Source organism: Polyodon spathula, chromosome 16 (genome assembly GCF_017654505.1).
Source record: "Polyodon spathula isolate WHYD16114869_AA chromosome 16, ASM1765450v1, whole genome shotgun sequence".
Classification (NCBI taxonomy): Eukaryota; Metazoa; Chordata; class Actinopteri; order Acipenseriformes; family Polyodontidae; genus Polyodon; species Polyodon spathula.
Genome location: NC_054549.1, coordinates 22,840,328 through 22,862,991, shown reverse-complemented (window position 1 = coordinate 22,862,991; position 22,664 = coordinate 22,840,328). Strand labels below are relative to the sequence as shown.

General features: G+C 40.9%; 1 protein-coding gene across 1 annotated transcript; it reads right to left on the bottom strand.

Annotated features, from left to right (window-relative positions):
• Nucleotides 1–1,091: 1,091 nt before the first annotated feature.
• Nucleotides 1,092–22,629, bottom strand: ccdc22 (coiled-coil domain containing 22). Its single transcript, XM_041272928.1, has 16 exons — nt 22,331–22,629; nt 20,713–20,890; nt 16,613–16,745; nt 16,020–16,126; nt 14,994–15,078; nt 14,537–14,706; nt 13,431–13,643; nt 12,742–12,933; nt 11,503–11,622; nt 11,284–11,400; nt 10,336–10,437; nt 8,983–9,090; nt 8,619–8,714; nt 7,880–7,939; nt 5,201–5,275; nt 1,092–4,297 (listed from the first exon to the last, which is right to left on the bottom strand). Exons 1-16 carry the CDS (start codon nt 22,378–22,380, stop codon nt 4,184–4,186), a joined length of 1,920 nt encoding a protein of 639 aa, XP_041128862.1. The 5' UTR covers nt 22,381–22,629; the 3' UTR covers nt 1,092–4,183.
• Nucleotides 22,630–22,664: the final 35 nt, after the last annotated feature.

Genomic DNA, 22,664 nt, shown 5'->3' with positions numbered 1-22,664 from the left:
AAAAGCTAAACAAATCTAAGCAGTCAAAATATTTTTTATTTTATAAATCACGAATGAAAAATGAAAAACTTTTAAAAGGATGTGTTCTGGTGTGTCTTGTCTCGTGTGTAGGTGTCGCCCTGTTTGTAGAACTTGCATAGGGACAAAATTCTAAAGTGAAAAACACTTCACGGGTTTTCATTGATTAATCACACCTGTGGGCTTTGATCGATTACATAATAATAATAATCATCATCATCATAATAACCTACTCAAGTGCAGTATGAAAAAAAAAAAAAAAAAGAAATAGTGAAAAATGTTATTTAAGACCTTAGTAATAGTGCAACTGGAAGGCACAGGCAATATTTCACACTCTCTCAAAATGATAAAAAGACTTTCAACATTTGCTCATCGGTGCTTTTCTTTTACAGCAGTACTACGAGTTCACTGTATCATCCGAATCGCAAGTAAGCTGATTTTTCTTTTTATTCCACGTATTTCTTTCAAAATGAACAGCTATATAATACTTTTTCTTCAGCTAACTAAAATAGAATAGCACTCAGTAATTACCTGTTAGTCTGAAACTTGAAAGTCCAGTATAACAAAACTGGCTCTGTTAAAACACAGCACTCTAGGTGGTAGTGCAACTGGTAATTTACAGCAATATATGTTTTAATCTTTTTCTTTTAGCCATGGCATTTGACTGAAGGAAACGCAAACGGGCAGTACAGCTCAAAAGAAAATGTCAGATTACATCACTAAAGGCATGACTTATAATTGTCTTTCAATACAATTTCATGTCACTAGCAAACAGGAGTGATTAAATGGACAGTTGATCGGATTCTTAATTGATGAATAGAAAATGCAAAGATTAAACCCACCTACTTGTTACGTAGCATTTATCATTCTCTCGTCCAAAGTGCATTAGAATAACTAACACGACACACGACTTAAGTTATATCACAAAAAGGTCCGGGATAAAACTACAATGAAGCAGACGTCACAGAGAGTAGGAAGTAATGATTTCCTTTATTATAAAAACTGACAACGTAAAGCAAGAAGCTACAGACAACAGCCGTGCGCACCATCAGTTGACTTTGACTTAGCCTTGCTGCTGTATTTGTGAGGCTTCCAACTGTACCAGAGTAAACACCTCCAATCAGTTCACTACTAACAAACAAACCAAGATCCATAAACTATCAATCCGCTTGCTCCTTTTCAGTTTTTATTTTTCAGGGGCTCACAAAATACAGAAATAAAAATCATAGCTTTTAGAGTATTCGATTGGGGTTCTTTGTTGGAACACCATGAATCTGTTAATTATACAGCAGGTTTCATCACTTTCAGTTTAGGAGGAGTTTCTGATCAGCTGAACTGGTCAACACATTACCAAAGGGACATTGTGGCCCTGGAGAGAGTCCAGCAAAGAGCAACCAGACTAATCCCAGCAGGGCTTGAAGGAATGAGCTACGAAGACAGGGGACTGAATCTATTTAGCCTGGAACAAAGAAGAATTGATTGATTGATTGAAGACCTTAAAATCTTAAAAGGAGTTGATAAAGTTAACCAGAACTGATGCTTTGAGTGCAGCACAGAAACCAGGACCAGAGGACATAGCTGGAAATGAAGTGGAGACGCACTTAGGACAGAGGGAAGGAGACCCCTTCTTCACAGAGTTATGAGGAGATGGAATGGGTTACCTAGTCATGTTGCTGAAGGAGACCCTTCTTCATGCACAGAGTTGTGAGGGGATGGAATGGGTTACCTGCTCATGTTGCTGATGCGGAATCACTGGGATCCTTTAAACATAACAAAGTTTACAGATCAATCAGCAACTAGGAAACGGAGAGGCTTAGATGGGCCGTATGTTCTTATGAAAAATAAAAGTGGAAAAGGAGCGAGCATTAACTATAAACCAGCATCGAGCAGCATTGAGTTTCAATCTCATTCAAACTCTGACATTTCAGTCCATTATTAAACACTCCAGCCTTGTTTCGGATAAAGATTGGCTGTACATGTATATATTTTTTTTTTCACACTTCCCATGCCAGCACTGGTATATGTATGCCTACAATTGCCTGTTAAAAAACTACAACCCCAACAATGCACCTGATCAAGGTCCATCAACTTCCTGACAAACCTAGTGCTTGTTTTTCACTTTTGTTACAGATTTATATTTTCTATTTGAACTATGGGGGGGAGGTGGTAGGGGAAGTTAAATTAAGTTATATAAAGCCTGTTTTGTTTTATTGTTACTTTGCTATATTACCTGTATATTTACATCATTTTACATTGTTGAAGTACTCATGAACTTAAAGGCAGTTTGTGTGTGTGTACCATTGAGTTCTATCCAAATTAGCCATGTCGCATCATCTACGTTCCGCAAATGTGCTGTCAAATGGATCAGAAAACATAAACCTCAGTGGACACACCGTTTAAAGCACAATCACTTTTCATCTCTATATCCCTAGAACAGTGACATTAGCACATTTCTATATTTGTCAGATCAAATGAAATGTCACAGATTATCCAACAGAGACTGAAATTTTGTGTGGGTCCACTTATGTTGGTTTTAAACTGTCATTTGACACCACATTTGTTTTCAGTGTGTGAGAAAGGCAATTCTAAAGCACTGGGGCAAAGCACTTGGTCTCTCAAATCTTTTCTAAGTTGCAGTCTTCAGCAATTAAAATAAGAGTGTAGAGTACACATTCAAAGAGGTTATGATGAGGTTGTACAATGCACTGGCAAGACCGCACTGAGAACACTGCATTCAATTCTGGTCACGACAGCACCAAAGAGACAGTGTGGCCCTGGAAAGTCCAGAGAAGAGCAACCAGACTAATCCCAAAGTTGTAAAGATAGGGTGCTAGAACTGGATTTATTTAAGAATAAGGAAGGCCTAGGGGACATGACTGAAGTTTTTCAAATCCAAAACCTAGTTACTATTTCAATCAGAACAGAAACAGGAGGACGCAGTTGAAAGCAGAGTAACACAGAGCGGTGAGGGGATGGAACGGGTTACCCAGTCATGTTGCTGAATCACTGGGATCCTTTAGGACCCGAAGTTCTAATGTCCGCTACTAGGAACCAGATGAGCAACGATGGGCTGAATGGCCTCCTCTTGTTTGTAACATTTATGCTCCGTGATTCTAGTTTAAAATAAATGGATTATCTTTTAAAATTGCATTGATTTGTTATTCTTCTTAAATCAAGATGATGCTGTTATGTTTAATAGCTCTGAGCTAAAAGAATGTCTTTAGTTTCTTCACAACTGCACAAGCAGTTCTCTAGACCACAGAGAGAAAACGTTATCCTTTAAATCAATCTAGCGGAGCCGATTTCTGCAAATGGATCATGTTCTGTATTAACATATTGGTTATGTGAAACAGGCAGAGAATATACTGTTGCTAGCTAGCAGCTTGCAAAGTGTTTCATGAAACTCGCTTATCACTCCTTAAAAGAGAAAGGGCAAGGGGCTATAAGATGGATGCTACCTACAAGCGACAGCCAAAAATGAAATTTCTACTATGGGTCTATTTGCAGAACTTGCCTATTGCCTCCATGTGTATCAGATCATATGTAGGCCAAGATTGATGGTGCTCTTAAAATGGATGCAAAGTGGGACAAGTCCATAGAATTAGCAAAATCGCCAAACCGGGCCATCAGTGCACGCACACATAGGATCCTCATAACAGAGAAATAATCGCACAGAACCTGAAAGATTAACAATGTATTAAAAAATAACAATAATTGAGAGCTTATCGGAGTAAAGCCTATCCAAAACATTTAAAAGGCTGGATGTGTATGATAAAAGTTTGGTGCAAAGTCAAGACAGTTATCTTGCTCACCACATAAAGTGGCTGACAGACTTATGCATAGGCACGAGCAGCACATAAATGTCCCTAAAAATGAAACAATAATCAAGTTCTGCAAATATATGGTAGCTGGTATGGTACACATCACTCGTAGGCAGAATTTCCATATTACAGACCCTTTGCATTAAGTTTTCTGGGAATCAGAAAGAGAGGATGTCCGGTAATGATTTAGGCAGCTCAGCAAAGCCTGAATGACCATGAGTAGAAGTTCTGGTTCTAGTGTTCCGAGTCGGGGGTCTTGTGGATTCTTCTCCTGGACTCGTCTCCTCTTAGCTTACCCCCAACAGGGAGCATGGAGGCAGGCTGGATGGCAGGAAGGCACTCGCTCATGCGTCCCGGATCATGGCTGCCAGTGCGGAGTTCTCCTGTCGAATTGCCTTGTAGTCTTCTAGTATTTTCTCCAGATTACTCACAGTCTTCTTCCCATTTTCCGTCTCAATCTGAGGATAATGAAAATCAGAGCAAAGAAGAATGAAGTCTTGAAAACCTCAAAAGGACAAAAGTTAACCCATCCCAATACTTTAAGCACAGCTCAGAAACAATACCTCGCTATTCTTTGTAATGCTTACCTACTGTATGCTTTTACTGTGCTTTATTACACTGTGCTGTGCTTTCACTACGGGGAACTTTTATAAGGGTTAGTTTAACATTTTATTTTTAATTTAGTAGATGGCAATTATTCTTTATTTACTCCCAATTTAGGATATCCAATTTTTTTTTTTTTTTTTTTTTTTTTTTAAGCTCGGCTCACCGCTACCACCCGTGCCGACTCAGGAGCGGTGAAGACGAGCACACGCAGTCAGCCGACCGCTTCTTTTCAAACTGCAGACTCACCATGCAGCCACCTTGAAGTTACAGCAAGCCCGCCGGAGCCCGGCCAGACTACAAGGGTCGCTGGTGTGCAGTGAGCTGAAGACACCCTGTGTTACTGATCAAGTTTAATCACCGTTGGATAAGTGGCTCTCTAGATTTACGTGAAAATAAGTGTGATGAACATATTGGACATTTTATTGGAAATAGTGTATGAGCCCTCTATCGGCTCAGATTTCCATTGGTATGCTTAGACACACACACACACACACACACACACATGTACATATATTTCTATATGATATTATATAATAATAGATATATATAAAGATATATCTTAATTGAGCTGCGATACAGACCGCACAAGCTTAATTTTCTTACCTTGTATTACTGCTAGCAACATTATCCCCTGTCCCCCTTTAAAGGAGCACTGACCACTTATTAGTGGAAGTGGAAAAAGTAGACACCTTCTTTACAACACTACATTGAAACACCTTAGAAATACAATGGCTGGGGCTGTGCACCCTTTTTACCTGCTCCTCCAAGTCTCTGATCTCTCTCATGATGGTTCCTGTGTCTTCAATGGTCTGGATAAGCTGCGTGCAGTTCTGTAAAAAAGAGACAAAGGTTTTTCATGTTTAAATAGTGATAGATTTTTAATTAGCTGGAAATAGCAGTTAAACAGCAGTGCTTTGACGTGGCCTGAGCTGAATGCCATTTATACAAGCCCAAAGAGGACACTGAATTTAGCAGGGTGCAGCGACCGGAACATAATTTGGTAAATGTACTTTTTGGTCTGTAAATAGACTAACCGTAAACCAATATATGAAGAAGTTGCAATTTTATATAAAATCTGGCCTACAAATTTAGACTATGGTTACTATGAATTGTTGGTAATAAAAGGCATTCACTGCCATACACAAGGAGTGATGATCTATTATCATTTAGTGTTAATGCTGTCAACTGTAATATGTTATGTCATGGTAAAATATAAATTGATGAGTGTTACTTTAATGCTTACCATACGTTTAGCTGTACTGTAAGTGTTGCTTATCAATTTTGGTAACAACCTATACCGAGCATCAAAAGAAACTTCTCACTATTATAACACATTTATTTTTGAAAAAAAAAAGGTATATTAGTACAGCTGATAAGCAAAAGTATTGTCCATTTTATGTGAAAAGTGTGCCAGTTTCTACAGTGTTTCTACATACCTTAATCCATCTTGGATTTGACTTCTGATGACCGTGAGAGATCAATGACCTCAGACAATGATAATTTGCTATTTTAGAACCATGTGTCATAATAACACAATCAACTCCCTAAATTACACCATTTTTGATGTGGGTTTCTGTGTCCTGCAGACATCTACAGATTATTTTCAAAGGGGATGTTTGCCAAGTATTTAAATTTAGAGGTCAATGACCTTGAACAATGCTGATTTACAATGGTCTGTACATCAGCACCATAATGTAATGTTTAAATGAAAAAATAAACTACTTATAAGAGTTCTAGTGTTGTTCTGTCCCACAGTGTTTATATTGTGGTCATAACGATGTAGAAGCCACCACATGTTTATGAGAATAATGGCCACGAGACGTCAATCAGCATTTTCAACTCGTGACACTATGCTGTAAGGCGGCCTGGAAGTGCAAAACAGAATTACAATATTTTGAGAACACATACAATATTTTTTAAACAAACTATTTTGAGGACACACATAAAATATTTTTAAAAACACACAAATATTTTTTAAACTTAATTTTTTTTTTTTTTTTTTAATAATAATATTTTAAGGACATCAAAAATATTTTTGGTTCTCAAAATATTTATTTTATATATTTTCACTAATTGTGTTTTGCACTTCTGGGCCATCACAGTGCAGTACTATAATGACACTTATTATATGCTTGTGTGTTGCAGGTGAATCTCTTTTGCATGCTCAGCACTCCTGCAAACACTTTAGTGGTGGCAGCCTGTGTAGAAACTATTAGCACACTACCTTGTTTATCTCCCTCTCCTATCTCAATGGCAAAACCACACATCCTGGTAGACCCTACCGTACCTAAACCCTACACCCCAAGCCAACTGGCACAATTAATTGGGAGCTTTGCAGTGTCCAGCTAAACCAACCAAGGCACCCATTGGCAGAGGCTACAAATCATTAGCAGGTCACCTCAGACAGTTACAGGAACTTGGGAACATGCCAATGGACACTGACACAAAGATTTAACCCTTTGTAGTCCGATCAAACATCATCAAAAAGATGTAAAGCAGAGTTCTCTAGAGAAAACCTTTCAATGGCCGTGTGAGACCGATAGGAGCCGAATGAAACTGAAAAGAAAAAGGGCGGTACCACATAGCCCCATGTACTACAGAGATAACACGGGCATAACAAAGGAAGTAGCTGCTTCTGCATCCAGCTCTCAAATAATATCACAGACATTTGCAGAGCTTTTTGAAATGTTATAATAATAAAATAATGACTTGGATCGAATTATTGAGGAGATGGGTGATAAAACAAGTGATCAGGAGAGGATTTATCAGTATGCACGTCTACAGAGAGGTATGTGAAAAATACAGCGAACAAGGAGTGGCGCTTGGCTGGAGATGCAGTACCGAGTGTCCTTTTGCGATTCAGTGCATTTTAAACCCGTTTTACTCTGGGAAAAAAAAGGATTTGAAAACAGCGCGTGCAAAATAAACAGTGTGCGTTAAAATAAATTGGACCCGACACGCCTGACAAGCGCTGAATAAATGAACCGTTAAGGGTTAATGATGGGGATGGCATGGAGGCCACAATGATGGCACAGCTCGCCAGCTGGTATAAAAAATGCTGGACAAGGACAGCGTACTGTGGCTTGCTGTCTTGGGTGCTCACAGCCAGCAATTTCAAACCCAGTGAGACGGTATAACCAGCCACACTCTGTCAATGACAGGCCACGAACTGGGAGACCAAGAGTCACCAAGATCGACAGATCACTTTGCAGCACCTTTGTGATGTCAACTGTTAATCAGCACAATAAAAAGTCACTGCATCTGCTCTAAAACAGAGTTTGTCATTTTTCGATCACATCTAGTGAACTGAACTGAATTTTATCCAAACATAACTGATACCGTTTCTTTTGATGCTCAGTATACATATATCAAACTGGAATCATTTGTACAGAGAATAAGAACCAATTATAGCAAATAATTCCAACAATACTTACCTCATGCAGAGCAGCCAGGTACTTATAGGCTTTCCTGACTGACTCGTCTCGCTTGGCATCCTGCAACAGGCAGAAATCAGGACAATAATCTCTCATTGAAATGCATACAATACACCAGCAAGTAAACCAGACCACCACGACCATCATCAAAACTGGACATGCAGGCAGAAGGATAGTCTTCTGACAGTCTCAATAACTACAGAAAGACACCAGGTTTCACCCCAGCTGGGCAGGCTGGGGGATGATAAAAAAAAAAAGAAAAAATGCAAGCATAATACACAAGGGTTTGCCTTTATGAAACCGCTTGCATGAGAGTTCACTGCATGTAGTAATTTCTTACAATAGTATTTTGTTAACACTAGTACACTGCATGTAGTTTGTTAACACTGTGTGCAGGCTGTGTGGTCCACTGGTTAAAGAAATGGGCTTGCAACCAGGAGGCACGCGGTTCAAATCCCAGCTCAGCCACTGACTCGCTGTGCGACCCCGAGCAAGTCACTTAACCTCCTTGTGCTGCGTCTTTCACGTGAGACGATGATGTAAATGACTCTGCAGCTGATGCATAGCTCACACACCCTAGTCTCGTATCTTGTAAAAGCACTGAGATGGTGGTCCACTATGAAAGGCGCTATATAAAAATAAAGATTATTATTATTATTATTATTATTATTATTATTATTATTATAACACAAGTACACTATGTATTTTGTGTAGTTGCACTGTCAGACTGTTCATTCACCTTGAAGACCAGCTCATCCGTCACGGCAAAGGTCCGGTCCAGCTTCCCAGTAAGGCTATTGATCTCTTTCTGCAAGTCCTTGGTGTCGGAAAGGATCTGAAACAAGAAACCCAACAGTCAGTACTCAAGACTCCACTAGATGAGAATACCAAATTTAATAAAACCCAAATTGGTTTGAAACATGATTTAAAACAAAATCTATTTCACTTGTAGAGACGATTAGTGCAAAACTAAGATTCCGAAACCAGCTGGACAAAACATGCTGTTATCTGGCTGCTATCAGGGAAATAATGCGTTTCTTTTAGGATTTCTAACCACAGCACTGTGTCGTGTTTAACAGTGATGGATGCTGCATGAACCTCACCTTTGTGATCTCCTCTTTCTGTTTTTTAATGTTGCCGACGATCTCTAGTATCCTCTGTGTGTACGCAGACCTGGAGACATCACCGGGCAGGTTCTCAAACTCCGTCATCTGAGACACACAAAAGGATAGGATTCACAATCAAAAACACCAACGACTAGAGGGAAAACCTACACACTGGCTATAATCCAACCATTTTACACGTAAGATGAAATAAACTGCCACTAAATGTTGGGTCTTTAAGGATCCTAATCACATCTTCTGTCCCAATGCGTCCTCTGGTCCTGGTTTCTGTGCTGCACTTAATATTGGTTCGGGGTTAACTATACGGCAACACCGTTTAAGAGTTTAAAGACCAATCATGTCCCGATTCTTCTTTGTTACAAAATAGACTCAGTTCTATCAATCTGTCTTCATGGCTCACTCCTTTATTATTTATTGCATTTATATAGCGCTTTTTACACACTGTACCTGCCCCTTCAGGACCTCCTTCCCTGTCAGTAACCAATCAGCTGCTTCCCCTTAATGCTTTGACCCATAAGGCACTTCTTAGGTGAAACAGCCCAGGAAGTGTAGGAGTCATCCTGAGAATACGGCACACAAACAGAGAGCTTTCTCTGACCAAGTGGAGTACCAGATATCACGGGTGAAACCCTTTCAGGTGGTGACCTCATATAGGCTTTTAAAAGATTGTTAAACTTTTTATTGTCATGTATGCTTTAAGTAGAGAGACGGCAGGGGATATAAACCTGGAAAGGCACGTTCTAGTCGGAATAGTATTAATAGATATCTTGAACAACATATTTGATCATATTTTTTAAAATCCACGTAATATAAAAAAATTACACATGGACTGCAGTGGATTTCAAGAAAATATTTACTCCCAGGGTCTCGCGCCTCTTGCAGTTTCAGCTCACAAAGCCCCTTAATTGAATTATTCTCGTAATGCACTGCGGCCCGTATATTATTCTATACAGTCGTGTGCAAATGTATTAGAACACCTCAAGATTTGTCATTTATATACTTTATATACCTACAATTGCAATTGTTGGTCAGTAATCAGCAACATAGATACAATAGGCACTCGTGTGAAAATGTTCTTTGTGCTTTAAATTTAACTTCTAAAAAATACCATGCATTTTACCATTTGTGACTAGGAGTTCCTTTTCTCTTACTGTTTTAAAATAACTGCATGTGCGGCCAAATTAGACAATCACTAACTTGCCTATTTTGACAAATTTCGGTTTGATTTCTTATGGACGGCAAATTAAAACTACAGAAGCAATCGGGTGTTCTAATGCACCTGCACACTGGCGTATGCATTGGGTTGGGCTGCCTTGTAAGTGTGAATCTCACCAGCTGTTTGTAGAGCTCCTCTTTCTTTCTGGCTTCATCAGCCGCTTGTCTGGTCTTGTCATGCAGACTCCTGAGCTCATCGACACGGCGAGTGGACTCCAGCTAGCGAAAGAGAGCAGAGAAATGCACTCTGTGCAATCAAGCCACGATCACCCAGGAACTCAATCCCACCTCTGAGTTCAGCTGCGTAAAGTACGATGTTACCTGGCTGCTCTCAGGGACTGTTTTATTGCTTGAGAAAGTGTCAATAAAACTGACCACCTCACCTGACCTAGTGCCAGTAAGAGTTGTCTGGTCAAAATGTTGCTGACAGAGGTAAGCCAGCAACTAAGCTTTGCAGGGGTGCAAAAAAACTGCACGAAACTAAATGTCATACCCATTCATTCCACATTGGTAGCAAGCGGATAATATTTGGGGTAACACAGCACTTACGGGAGAGACCGTTCAATAAAATCTTTTTTCATATTTTTAAAAAGGAGACAATTTTCTATTCAGGGCCACCAAAATATTCAGTGAGCAAGTAGTAACAATCTCCCCATTCCCAGTTGTACTGCTTCCCTAGAAGAAGAAAAAAAAAAAACGGGGGACTGTGCTACTACCGAGATGACTTCCGAGGATTGCCTATTCAGAGACACCAGGATATTTAGCAAGTAAGGGGTCTGAATGTGGAAACGCCGGCACTACAATCCCCACCCCTAGTCTTGCTGTAAATCATTTGTTGTTGCTGCTGCTGCTTTGTGTTGGGACTGAATATGAAAGACTTATGTGACACAGACTGAAAAACACCCCCAAAGTTATGATACTCACCATTACTAAAACCGGCATGTAAAAATGAACACAGTGTCAACATACCCCAAAAAAACTGGCACCATAGTGGCTCCAGAGTCAGTAGGATGCACTAAAGCATGTAGTGGCTCGAGCCAACATGGTGGACACTGGTTTGATTACCTCTCTGCTGCCCCAAAGCTCCTTGAGCTTCCTGCGCTCCTCGATGAGCGGCACTCTGTGCTTCTCCCACTGAGACGCCAGGTTCACTATGCGCTTCGCACTGCCCTCCACCAGCGCCTGCAAACACAGAGACACAGTGCTTGAGAGACAGCAAAGCCAGTGACATCCACGTGGGATTCAGAAACGGGCAGGACAGGGTTAATTCCGCATTGAGCTGACCTGCAGTTTGGGGAGGTTGTTCTCTGCATCAGGCAGCAACTCAACGGTCCGCTTCTTCACTCGCACCAACTCTTCTTCCTCACAATTACCCAGCTCCCTCTGCTTCAGCTCGTCAGACACCTTACAACAAGACACAGAGCCAGGTCAGAGAGCAGGGGTGCCCTCTCACCGCTTTCATGCACATACACCCAGCCCCGTTTCAATATCCACTTCTACGACCAAAAAATCCTCGCACTTACCTTACCTACAGCGATTGCCTAGAGTGTTGCATCCCTATATAGGATTAACTCATTTTGCTTCATAAAGTCAAATGAAACCTGCTGAATAATGTAACGTTAACATGTTGAATGACATACTGCTTTGTAGTTTTCTATATACTTAATGAGACATGCCCTTTCAACGTGTACAGCTTTTTGTGTTCTTTGAATTAAAATAAGGAGCTGCTTTTTTTTTTTTTTTTTTTTTTTTTTTAACATTATCAATGAAACTGAAACCATCTCATTCAAGTCACAGGAGAAAAAACTAAAGTGATCTTGTTTCATTAATATTTTTCTGAGTCAAAATGACATTAACCCATTACAATTTTTCTTTCCGGTCCGACATCATCAAAAAGATGTAAAGCACAGGTCTCTAGTCTTTTTTTCCCTCTGAAAAAATCAGAGGAAACCTTTCAATGGCCGAGTAAGACCGATAGGAGCCAAATGAAGACAAAAAAAAAAAAAGGGGGGCGTATCTGATCGTCCCATGCACCACAGAGATAACACGGACATAAACGAAGGAGAGAGCTGCTTCTGCATCCAGTGCTCAAAGAATATCACAGACATTTGCAGAGCTTTTTGAGATGTTATAGTAATAAAATAATGACTTGTATCGCATTATTGAGGAGTCTGGTGATAAAACGAGTGATCAGGAGAGGATTTATGTATGTGAAAAACACAGCAAACAAGGGGTGGGGCTTGGCTGGAGATACAGTACTGAGTGTTCTTTTGCAATTCAATGGCTTTTAAACCAGTTTTATTCTGGGAAAAAAAGCAATTAAACAGCGCAAGTGAAAGTAAACTGGACCTGACGTGCCTGACAAGCGCTGAATAAATGGACCGGAAAGGGTTAAAGGTTCATCGCATCATAAAAAAAAAAAATTAAATAAACCAAGTGCCCTACTTTAAGCAACAGGACTGAAAACACGCACAAGTAACTTATGTGACGCTCAAATCAAGGCAGCAGGATAGTTTGACGCACCTGGGTCATGGACACAGCGAGTTTCTTCACGTCTGAAGTTACTTCCTCTACCCGCGAAGACAGCTGGTCCAATTCCTGCTGCAGAGATGTCACTTCTTCTTCCTGCCGGGCCTGGACATCCTGCTCGGATTGTTTGGAGGCTGGGAGGGCGTCGGCTGCTGTCTGCATCTGCTGGACCACTTTTTCAGGCTCCTGCAAGGAACCGCAGATCAGGCAATAATCAGGATGCCACTTGGGCACTTTCCCTCCCCATCACTGGCTATATGTCTTTTGTTTGCCATGGAAGGCAGAAAAATCTTTTTGCGTTTGCTGATTTAAATATTCACCCTGTTTGCCGTGGCTATGTGCTTCGTTCAAAGTGAAATTGTCCCACCTCTTAAATACCTGATTTCCCGTCATTAACCAACCGACTGCTTGCCATAGGGACTGACATGCTTTCTGCCAGTAACACGACCCAAAGACATTGCTGAAGTGAAATGACCCAGGAAGTGTCGTTAACAGAGAATAAGGCATAGAAACGGGGGTCTTCCTTCAGGCTAAAGTAAAACCAGACCATGTTTTAAACTTAATACACATTTGCTATAACTTGTGTTTCTATCAAAACTGCACATTTGAACCAGATTTTGCTCACTGACATGCAAAACAGCTTCAGGGAATGCTTTTCCCAGCTGAAGTGGGAAATGGCGTACCTGCGTAAAGGTGAATTTCTCGGTGTGGGTGAATCGGGTTCCCTTCGTGAGCACGTCACGCCCCCCTGCCCCCCCGCTGAAGGAACGCAGCACATCAGCGAGGTCCGAGCTGGAGCGCAAGGCATGCTGGGAGTCCGGGCCTTGCTGGGAGCAGTGCCGCAGCTGGTCCTGGAGTCTCTTCTGAAGGCGCTGTCGCTTCCGAGATTTATACTCCTATACAGGAACAGAGTGACAGGCTGCAGTGAGCTCCCAGCGACAGAGAGACAGGCTGCAGTAAGCTGCCAGTGAACGTACCCCCAAGGTGTGTCGCTTACAGCTCATTTACAGTGTTGTGAGTAAAACTAAGAAAAGCGAAACCATCGCTCCTCACTGGCTTAGCTGGAGTAACAGACATTTCATTTGCTGAAAACAAATTAGTAGAACTTGTGTGCAGTCTGATCGATTCAAAATTAAACGAAATTCAGGATCCTAAGCTATTAACAAGGCTTTAACACAACCTGACCTCAAGTTTTATTTTACAAATGAGAGGAAGTTATTCAGCTTGTCAGACTCCTAGAAGCTGACTGATCTCAAAACTCAAGTTGTAGCTATAAGGAGCCCAGTGATTCAGCATCAACTACATGACTAGGTATCCGATTCCATCCCCTCACCACTCTCTGTGTGAAAATGTGTCTCCTTCAGCAACATGACTAGGTATCCCATTCCATCCCCTCCCCACTCTCTGTGTGAAGATGTGTCTCCTTCAGCAACATGACTAGGTAACCAATTCCATCCCCTCACCACTCTGTGTGTCTCCTTCCCTCTGTCCTAAGTCTATCTCCACTTAATTCCCAGGTGTATCCTCTGGTTCTGGTTTCTGTGTTGCGCTTACAGTATTGCTTCAGGTTAACTTTGTCAACTTAAGATTTTAACGACCTCAATCAAGTCCCCCTAATTCTTCTTTGTTACACTGTAACATTTAACATTCACAGTCTAAATTAAAAAAACATGCTTTAATGTGCTTTTATATAACTGGTTATAACTGGAGTACAAATTAATTTGTATTGTATTGTCCGACATTAAATTTCCATTGCAGTTTTTCTGCCCAGTTCTGCATGCGGTCTTACCTCAGGGTTGAGCCGAGACCCGAGGCCCTGACTGTTCCACTCGGCCTCCCACTGCTGCACTGAGCTCACCTCTGCCAAGTTCCTCTCCAGCAGAGAGGCGGGGAGAATGGCATGCTGGGAAGGCTGGGCGGTGACTGGCGGCAGGAATTTGTCACAATACTCCTTGACCTCTGAAACCACAGACAGACTGCTCTAATTTTTCCACTTCCACAGTAAATGTCCATGCCCAGTCTCCGCCCTGCTACACGCAGCACAATATTTTATAAGGACTGTACAGTACATTTTTACATTTACACTCCAATATCTTACAGGGTGTTGTACAATACAATTTTAAACACTGCAATCCATAGACGATGCTTTGACCTTTAGTCGAATCAGCCTAACAGACACCCTTAACCTGGGTCCCTGCCTGCTGTGGCGAACGTATTGCGAGTCGAGTCTCAGTTCAAGGACTAACCTTTTGGAACTTTCTTGCCGGACAACGCCAGATTGTGAGGTAAACTGAGCTGTTGTGTGTGGAAGCTGTGTGTCAGTCCAGGACTCTGCAATCACAAAGAAGATTATTAACAAAACTGAGTATTTTAGGGCTCCTGGTAAAGGTGCACAATGTACCCTATAGCCTGGATGTTGCCAGTTCAAGTCCAGGCTATTCCATTGCCGACCGTGTACGGGAGCTCCCAGGGGACGGTACACAATTGGCCTAGCACCTCCCGGACGGGGAGGGCTTAGGTCGGCCAGGGTGTCCTCGGCTCACCGCGCACCAGCGACCCCTGTAGATTGGCCGGGCGACTGCGGGCTTGCCTATAAGCTGCCCAGAGCTGCGTTGTCCTCCGACGCTGTAGCTCTGGGTTGGCTGCATGGTGGGCCTGCAGAGTGAAAAAAAAGTGGTCGGCTGATGGCACACGCTTCGGTGGACAGTGTGTGTTTGTCTTCGCTGCTCCAGAGTCAGCGCATTGCATTTGTAACCACCACTATATCAAAGTATGTGTTTTCAGGGATAGAAATAAGACTCCTGTTGAATAGCAGTTTCACCCATTCCAGGTTTTGCTATGACTTTGATATGTATAGATAACAAGCTCAGGTGTCTTATTAGACTAATATTCCAAGCTTAAATATTATCATGAGATATAATAATGGAGCACCTAGTTATAAACAGAAATAAAGCAGTAATCTATTGCTAAATTCCTGGTAGAAGATGGTCACGTTGTCAGGAGAGGACTCGGTATGCTTCTCAAATGCACGCTCTTTTCTATAGTATTTTACAAAACTAGTTACAAGCTTGTCAGCAATATTTGGACCAAACAGCTGTAGCTGGCGCCAGGGTCAGTTTGCTCGGTTTATTGCTGCTTTCTCAGGAAAGAAAACATTTTCTACCAGATATAACAGCAGATGCTGCACAGCTCCACTCAGAGAATATGTAACCCTTTGCTCTCCTTACAGAGGTCTCAGTTCCAGTTAGGGATGGGGGATTAGGGGTGCCTACCTGGGACCGGCAGAGCAGAGGTGCCCTGCAGGATGGAGGGATCCATGGTACTGCCAGCTGAGCTCTGATCTTGGCAGCAATGGATCTCTGGAGCACAGCGGACTTGCCTATAGAACAAGCAGACAAAATGCAGTGAACAACATGCCAATCAATTCAGCAGGGCTGTAAAAAAAAAGACTCCCATTGTATAGCGGTGTCACCTATTCTAGGTTTTACTTATACAAGCTTGATTAGCTACAGTGTGCATAGGCAACAAGATCAGGTGTGTCTTATTACACAGAGTAAAACCAGGAATGGATCAAACTGCTATGCAATGGAAGTTCCCATCCCTGCTGTGCCGCTGGTCGGAGCTCTCTGCTCTAGCAGGCAGTCTCAGCGTGTCTGTGTATTCGCTGTACCTGCGGGCTGGTCGGAGCTCTCTGCTCTAGCAGGCAGTCTCAGCGTGTCTGTGTATTCGCTGTACCTGCGGGCTGGTCGGAGCTCTCTGCTCTAGCAGGCAGTCTCAGCGTGTCTGTGTATTCGCTGTACCTGCGGGCTGGTCGGAGCTCTCTGCTCTAGCAGGCAGTCTCAGCGTGTCTATGTATTCACTGTACCTGCGGGCTGGTCGGAGTTCTCTGCACTCTCACGGGGCAGCTTCTCCACCAGGTACATGAGCAGCGCTCGGATCTCAGGCTCGTTGCTGTACAGGAAAGTCTGGTAGCCAATCTCCCCCTTGTAGCCCAGATCCTGAAACCCAAAATACATATTTGCCATTATGTATTAAGCCAGAAAATGCATTTTGCTGGGCAATCCTTCTGCTGTATTAGAAACCAGGGATGTTATATTCTAAAAGTTTTTAAACGTAAACTTTAGGACTAACCCTATACGGTCCTATGTCAGACCAGGTCTGTAATTACAATTTTCCCTTTCCAGTCCGATATTATCAAAAACACATAAAAGCACAGGTCTCTAGGCGTTTTTTCTCCGGAAAAAGCAAAAAAAACCTTTCCATGACCAAGTGAGACCGATAGGAGCCAAATGAAAACGAAAAGAAAAAGGGGCGTATCTCATCGCCCCATGCATCACAGAGACAACACGGACTTAACAAAGGAAGTTGCTGCTTCTGCATCCAGTGCTAGAAGAATATCACAGACATTTGTAAAGCTTTCTGAGATGTTATAGTATTAAAATAGACTTGGATCGCATTATTGAGGAGTTTGGTGATAAAATGAGTGATCAGGAGAGGATTTATCAGTATACACGTCTGTAAAGATGTGAAAAATACAGCGAACATGGGGTGGGGCTTGGCTGTAGATACAGTACTAAGCAGAGGAGGTTTCTAAGGGGAGATTATGTTTTATATATATATATATATATATATATATATATATATATATATATATATATATATATAATTATATATATATATATATATATATATATAATATATATATATATAATCTATATAGATATATATATATTATCTATCTATATATAGAGATATATATCTATCTATATCTATAGACAGATATTCATGTCAGCCTCACGCAATCTCCTGTGAACAGTCGATGTTGAAACATCTGTACTTCTAGTAGCATTTAGCTGAGCTTGTATTTCAAGGGCAGTTAATCACCGGTTTTGCAGACTTGATGTCATCCTTGGCCTGCCTGACCTTGTTTGGTCCTCATGAGTGCCAGTTTCTTCAAATCGTTTGATCTTGGTCACAGCAGTTGCAGACACTTGGAAAGTTCTTGCAATTTGTCTTAAAGATTGACCTTCATTTCTTAAAGTTATTACAGACTGTCTTTTGTCTTTGCTTAACTGAGCGTATTTTGCCATTTTCTGCTCCCTTACATTCAGGAATGACAAATTTGTGCCTATGCTACCTATATTTATAGTAATCATGGAACCTCACCTGTTAACAATAATTGGTGACAAAAGGTTAATTAGGTAACATGCTAGTTAACTCAGAGAACATCTAACAAAGACACTTTTTTTACTTAGGCCAGTGTTCTAACACCGTGTTATACACATTTCAGACTTTTAACTGACTTGGGCTTCAGACTGAAATCCCCTTGCTTTGGGTGACCATTTCATTGAAATTGACAAGATTTTTGAATGCAGTGTATTTATGATTATCAGCTTATATAAGTACACATATCAAAATTAAATATTAAGTGTTTATAGACAAGTTTATACAGTTAAAAGCATAGATAATCATGAAAAACCTGGTTTCAAGCAGGTGTACTCAAACTTTTGACTGGTACTGTGTGTGTGTGTGTGTTAATATATATATATAGAAATATATATATATATATATATATATATATACTATATGTGTGTGTGTGTGTGTGTGAGATCTAGAGATACATATATCGATACATATATGTGTATAGATATCTATGTCGATGTGCATATATATATATATATATATATATATATATATAGTATATTATATATTATATATATATATATATATATATATATCTATATTATTACCTGATATATTGACCAGAAAACATATAGTACAATTAATAATACAAGTGTAAGTCCCTGTGTGTGCGTGTTAACAGTACAAAAATAGAGATTGCAAGAAATATATCGCCCTCTGCAATTATTATTTAGACTCAGAGCAGGGGTGGTAACGGTGAGTGAAGGCGAAGAGAGCGAAGACGAACACAAGCTGGCCTCCGAAGAGCGTGCTGTCAGCTGACCGCTTCTTTACACACTGTGGATTCACCATCCATTCTATCCGGCAGCTACAGCATTGGAGGACAGCTAAGCCCGCAGGCGCCCGGCCGGACTACAGGGGTCACCGATGCGCGGCAAGCCGAGGACACCCTTGCCGACCTAAGTCTTTCCCTCTCGGCTAGGCTCAACCAATTGAGCGCCGCCTCCTGGTAACTCCTGTCCATGGTCGGCTGTGGAATAGCCCAGACTCGAACCGGCGATGTCCAGGCTATAGAGAGCATCCTGCACTCACGCAGAGCGCCTTTACTGGATGAGTCACTCGGGAGCTGCAGGTGCAATTCTAATGGTGGCGTTTCCTCCATGGGCCCGGTTTCTTCCCATTGACTTTACATAAGACACGTGGTGCTTGAAAGCGTTCTCTTATTGCATTAAGCGCTGTAATTTTTTTAGTACAGGGAGACCGCGCCACCGACCCTGTATTGCACATGTGCGATAGAGCGAGGATTGAGAACAGTGACAGCACGGAACAGTGAGAGAGAGTGAGAGAAAGCGAGAGACAGAGTGAGCTAGATGCTATTGGAATTTTGAACTTGACAATTTTAATTATTGCAGTTACACCAATTAGGAAATATTAATATATTTGGAGGAAGCATTAGTAATTAGGGCGGTAGGAGAGGAGGTCCTTTTTTTTTTTTTAAATTATTGTTCAAATTGTCTACTTTTTTTTTTTTTTTTTTAACTGAGTTAGAGCGCTGATTCTCCACTCGCGCTCCCATGGATGCAAAGATTTTTTTTTTATTTTTTTTTATTTAAAAAAAAAAAAGATTGTATTTTTTTTTTATTTTTTTTTATTTTACAGAAACATAAGAAAAGTTATGAATGAGAGGAGACCTTTCAGCCCATCAGAGCTCATCCGGTTCCTAGTAGCTCATCTGAAAACGGTCAAGTCTGTCTCACAGAGTAAATAGCGTGTTCCGAAACATACAGCGCTCCACGTCCCCAAGTGTTGCTGCAACTGTTTTAAAAAAACGTACCTGTCATTTTTATTTTCATTGTAAACTGCTCTGGTAGCGTAAGGTTTATTGCCCACATTGTCAAAAAGGTAACACAGCAATAACGATTCATGATGTGGTACAGAACAGAAAAGCCAGAGCACTTCTTGTTATTTATTTTTTTTATTTTTTCAAATCGCTCTTCCTGCAGTGACTTGGAGAACCCAAGTGCACTAGAGCAGACATTTTGAAAAGAACTTTGAAACAGATTTTAAAGTTGTAAGTGTAAACAGTTGTCAGGATGTTAATGAAAAGAACAATTACAGGTATGTTATTTAAACAGTTGCAGCAAAACGTGGGGACATATAACGCTATATTTTTCAGAACCCCGCTACTTAGTTTTTAAAGGAGCCCTGTGATTCTGCCTCAACAACATGACTAGGTAACCCATTCCATTCCCTCACCACTCTCTGTGTGAAGAAGTGTCTCCTTCAGCAACATGACTAGGTAACCCATTCCATCCCCTCCCCGCTCTCTGTGTGAAGAAGAGTCTCCTTCAGCAACATGACTAGGTAACCCATTCCATCCCCTCCCCGCTCTCTGTGTGAAGAAGTGTCTCCTTCCCTCTGTCCCGAGTCTTAATTTCCAACTCTGCTGCTGGTCTCCGTTCTGTGCTCACAATTGTATTTTTTCATACAAATGAATTTACCAAAAAGGTATCAAAACAAAGGAAAGAAAAGTCAAAATTATATCTATAATAAATTATACACATCCTCCCATACTGAAGACTTGTGAGGAGATTTTTTTCTGTAAAATGTTATGAATTCTGTTTTCCAGCTAATTTAATATTAAAGAACATTCAATAATCAGTTTAGATTTTTAAAACAATATTCGAACATAACAAATCCATATTTATCTCAGCCCTATTTATAAAACTCAATATATCATATTTTCCCTTATCCTATAATTTATGAGGTGTTTCAATGATATCCACCCCTCGGTCATTCCTGTCCCCCTTCCTTGGATCTCACCTGACACGCCTGTGCCAGGCTCATTCCCAAACGGAATCTGGCCGACATTCCGGGAGGCAGGATGTGGCTGAGGCCATTCCCAAGGGCTGGTTCGATCACTCTGAGACATCGGACTACTGCTTCGACGATGAGCTCGCTGGAGAACTGCTTCACGGTCTGAACCTCCTCGCCAACCTCCCTGGAAAAAAACAGCACAGCATCACCACTAAGCCAGGGTCTCCCAGTCCCTCAGCTCTAACCACCAGACTAGACCACACTGCTTCCCTCCCTCCTAGTCGCTCAGCTCTAACCACTAGACTACAACACCCTGCTTCCCTCCCTCCCAGTCCCTCAGCTCTAACCACTAGACTAGGCCACACTGCTTCCCTCCCTCCCAGTCCCTCAGCTCTAACCACTAGACTAGACCACACTGCTACCCTCAGATCTAGTCACTAGTTGATATTGGCTGTGTTTTTTTTTTTTTAAGTAGAAATAATTTCAAGACTTGAATTTAAGATACTAGATATTTCTATAATGTGTGTCATATGAAGCTTTTCTGTGCTGCAGAAGACCACCTATTAACAAACAGATAGCTTCACAACAAAAAAGGAACTAGCAGCCTTATTTGTCAAAACAATTTGCTTATTTTAGACTACTTGTTGTAACCAAACTTTAGGTTTCTCAAATGCAGTCACCAGAGTGACTCTGTTATATAAAAAAAAAAAAAAAAAAAATCTTCTGGAACCAAATCATTCCACATTTATAAAATTAACAAAAGACAACAGTTATAGGCTAGGCTTAATATTTCTAGTCTACTTCAACTCTGACAGCCATGCTAAAAAGGCGGTTTCCGACCGGGTCTGGCTGCAGGTTTAATTGGAGCACTTAAACAATTTAGAACAAGCTTGGAACACAGATTAATTTAATGGAAACCAGAAGGGACCTTTAGTCCGCCTACGGGGTGGAAGAGCCCGACCTTACACTACATTGTGAGACCCTGTTAAAGAACGCCCCTTTACTCACAACGTTTTCTAATCAGATGACCAGGAACACGTTTACAAAACGGTCTGGTCTTGAGACTCAGTTTATTACAGCCTCTTTTTATAATGTAATAACCAGGAGTAAAATTGTGTGCACTGCAATTCATTTATGCAGTAGATTTTCATTTAAAAGGAATATACAATGAATGGAACTTCTTTTAAAACGGCACGCAAATCGTACAGTATTAAACGGGTTCTCGTGTTTAAAAAGCCTTTGTCATTTAATTGCATCATAATATTTACCATCTGCATTTTTAAGCAGTTTACTCCAGTATGTATTAATAAATAACAAAAAAAGCAGTCAATGTTAACCAATAGTAGACACGTTACAATTTAGTAAAAATGACACAACGCTGTCACACGCCCAAGTTCAGGTAACTAAGTTCTAAAATGACCGTACAGCACAAAAAACATTAAAAACGAAGACAGTCACAACTTTATAGCATTATTTGACAATGTCAATGATAAGAAATTTGACCGTGGTCTTCCTGCCAAAATGCAAGATATGATTTCATTATGAAGGTATCACATTACAGCAGACAGCGTACTGCGTAACGTCTTGAAATAATACAAGAATAAAACATGCAAACGTTACTTACGTCCCAACTTGTGTAAGGGAATGAATTAATATTTTATCAACTTCCTCCATAGCCGAATTGTATGTGTTATTATCACTAGGCTGCCGTTTTTGAAAAATAAAAAATACATTTAATTTTTAACATCCGAACTGCTTCACTATGTGTCCCGGTCTCGTATATTAATTCTTATTTGACCGGGTTAAGTTAAAACCATATGCCTGGCTTCCGTAAAGTTTTTTAATGTGAGAAATCTCTGTAAGAGAAGACAATTTAAAACAAGCAACCACTTTCATCAGCTGCTTCAGGAAGACAGGAAGACAGGAAGTCATGTGCAAGCGCTGCCGTCAAAGACAGG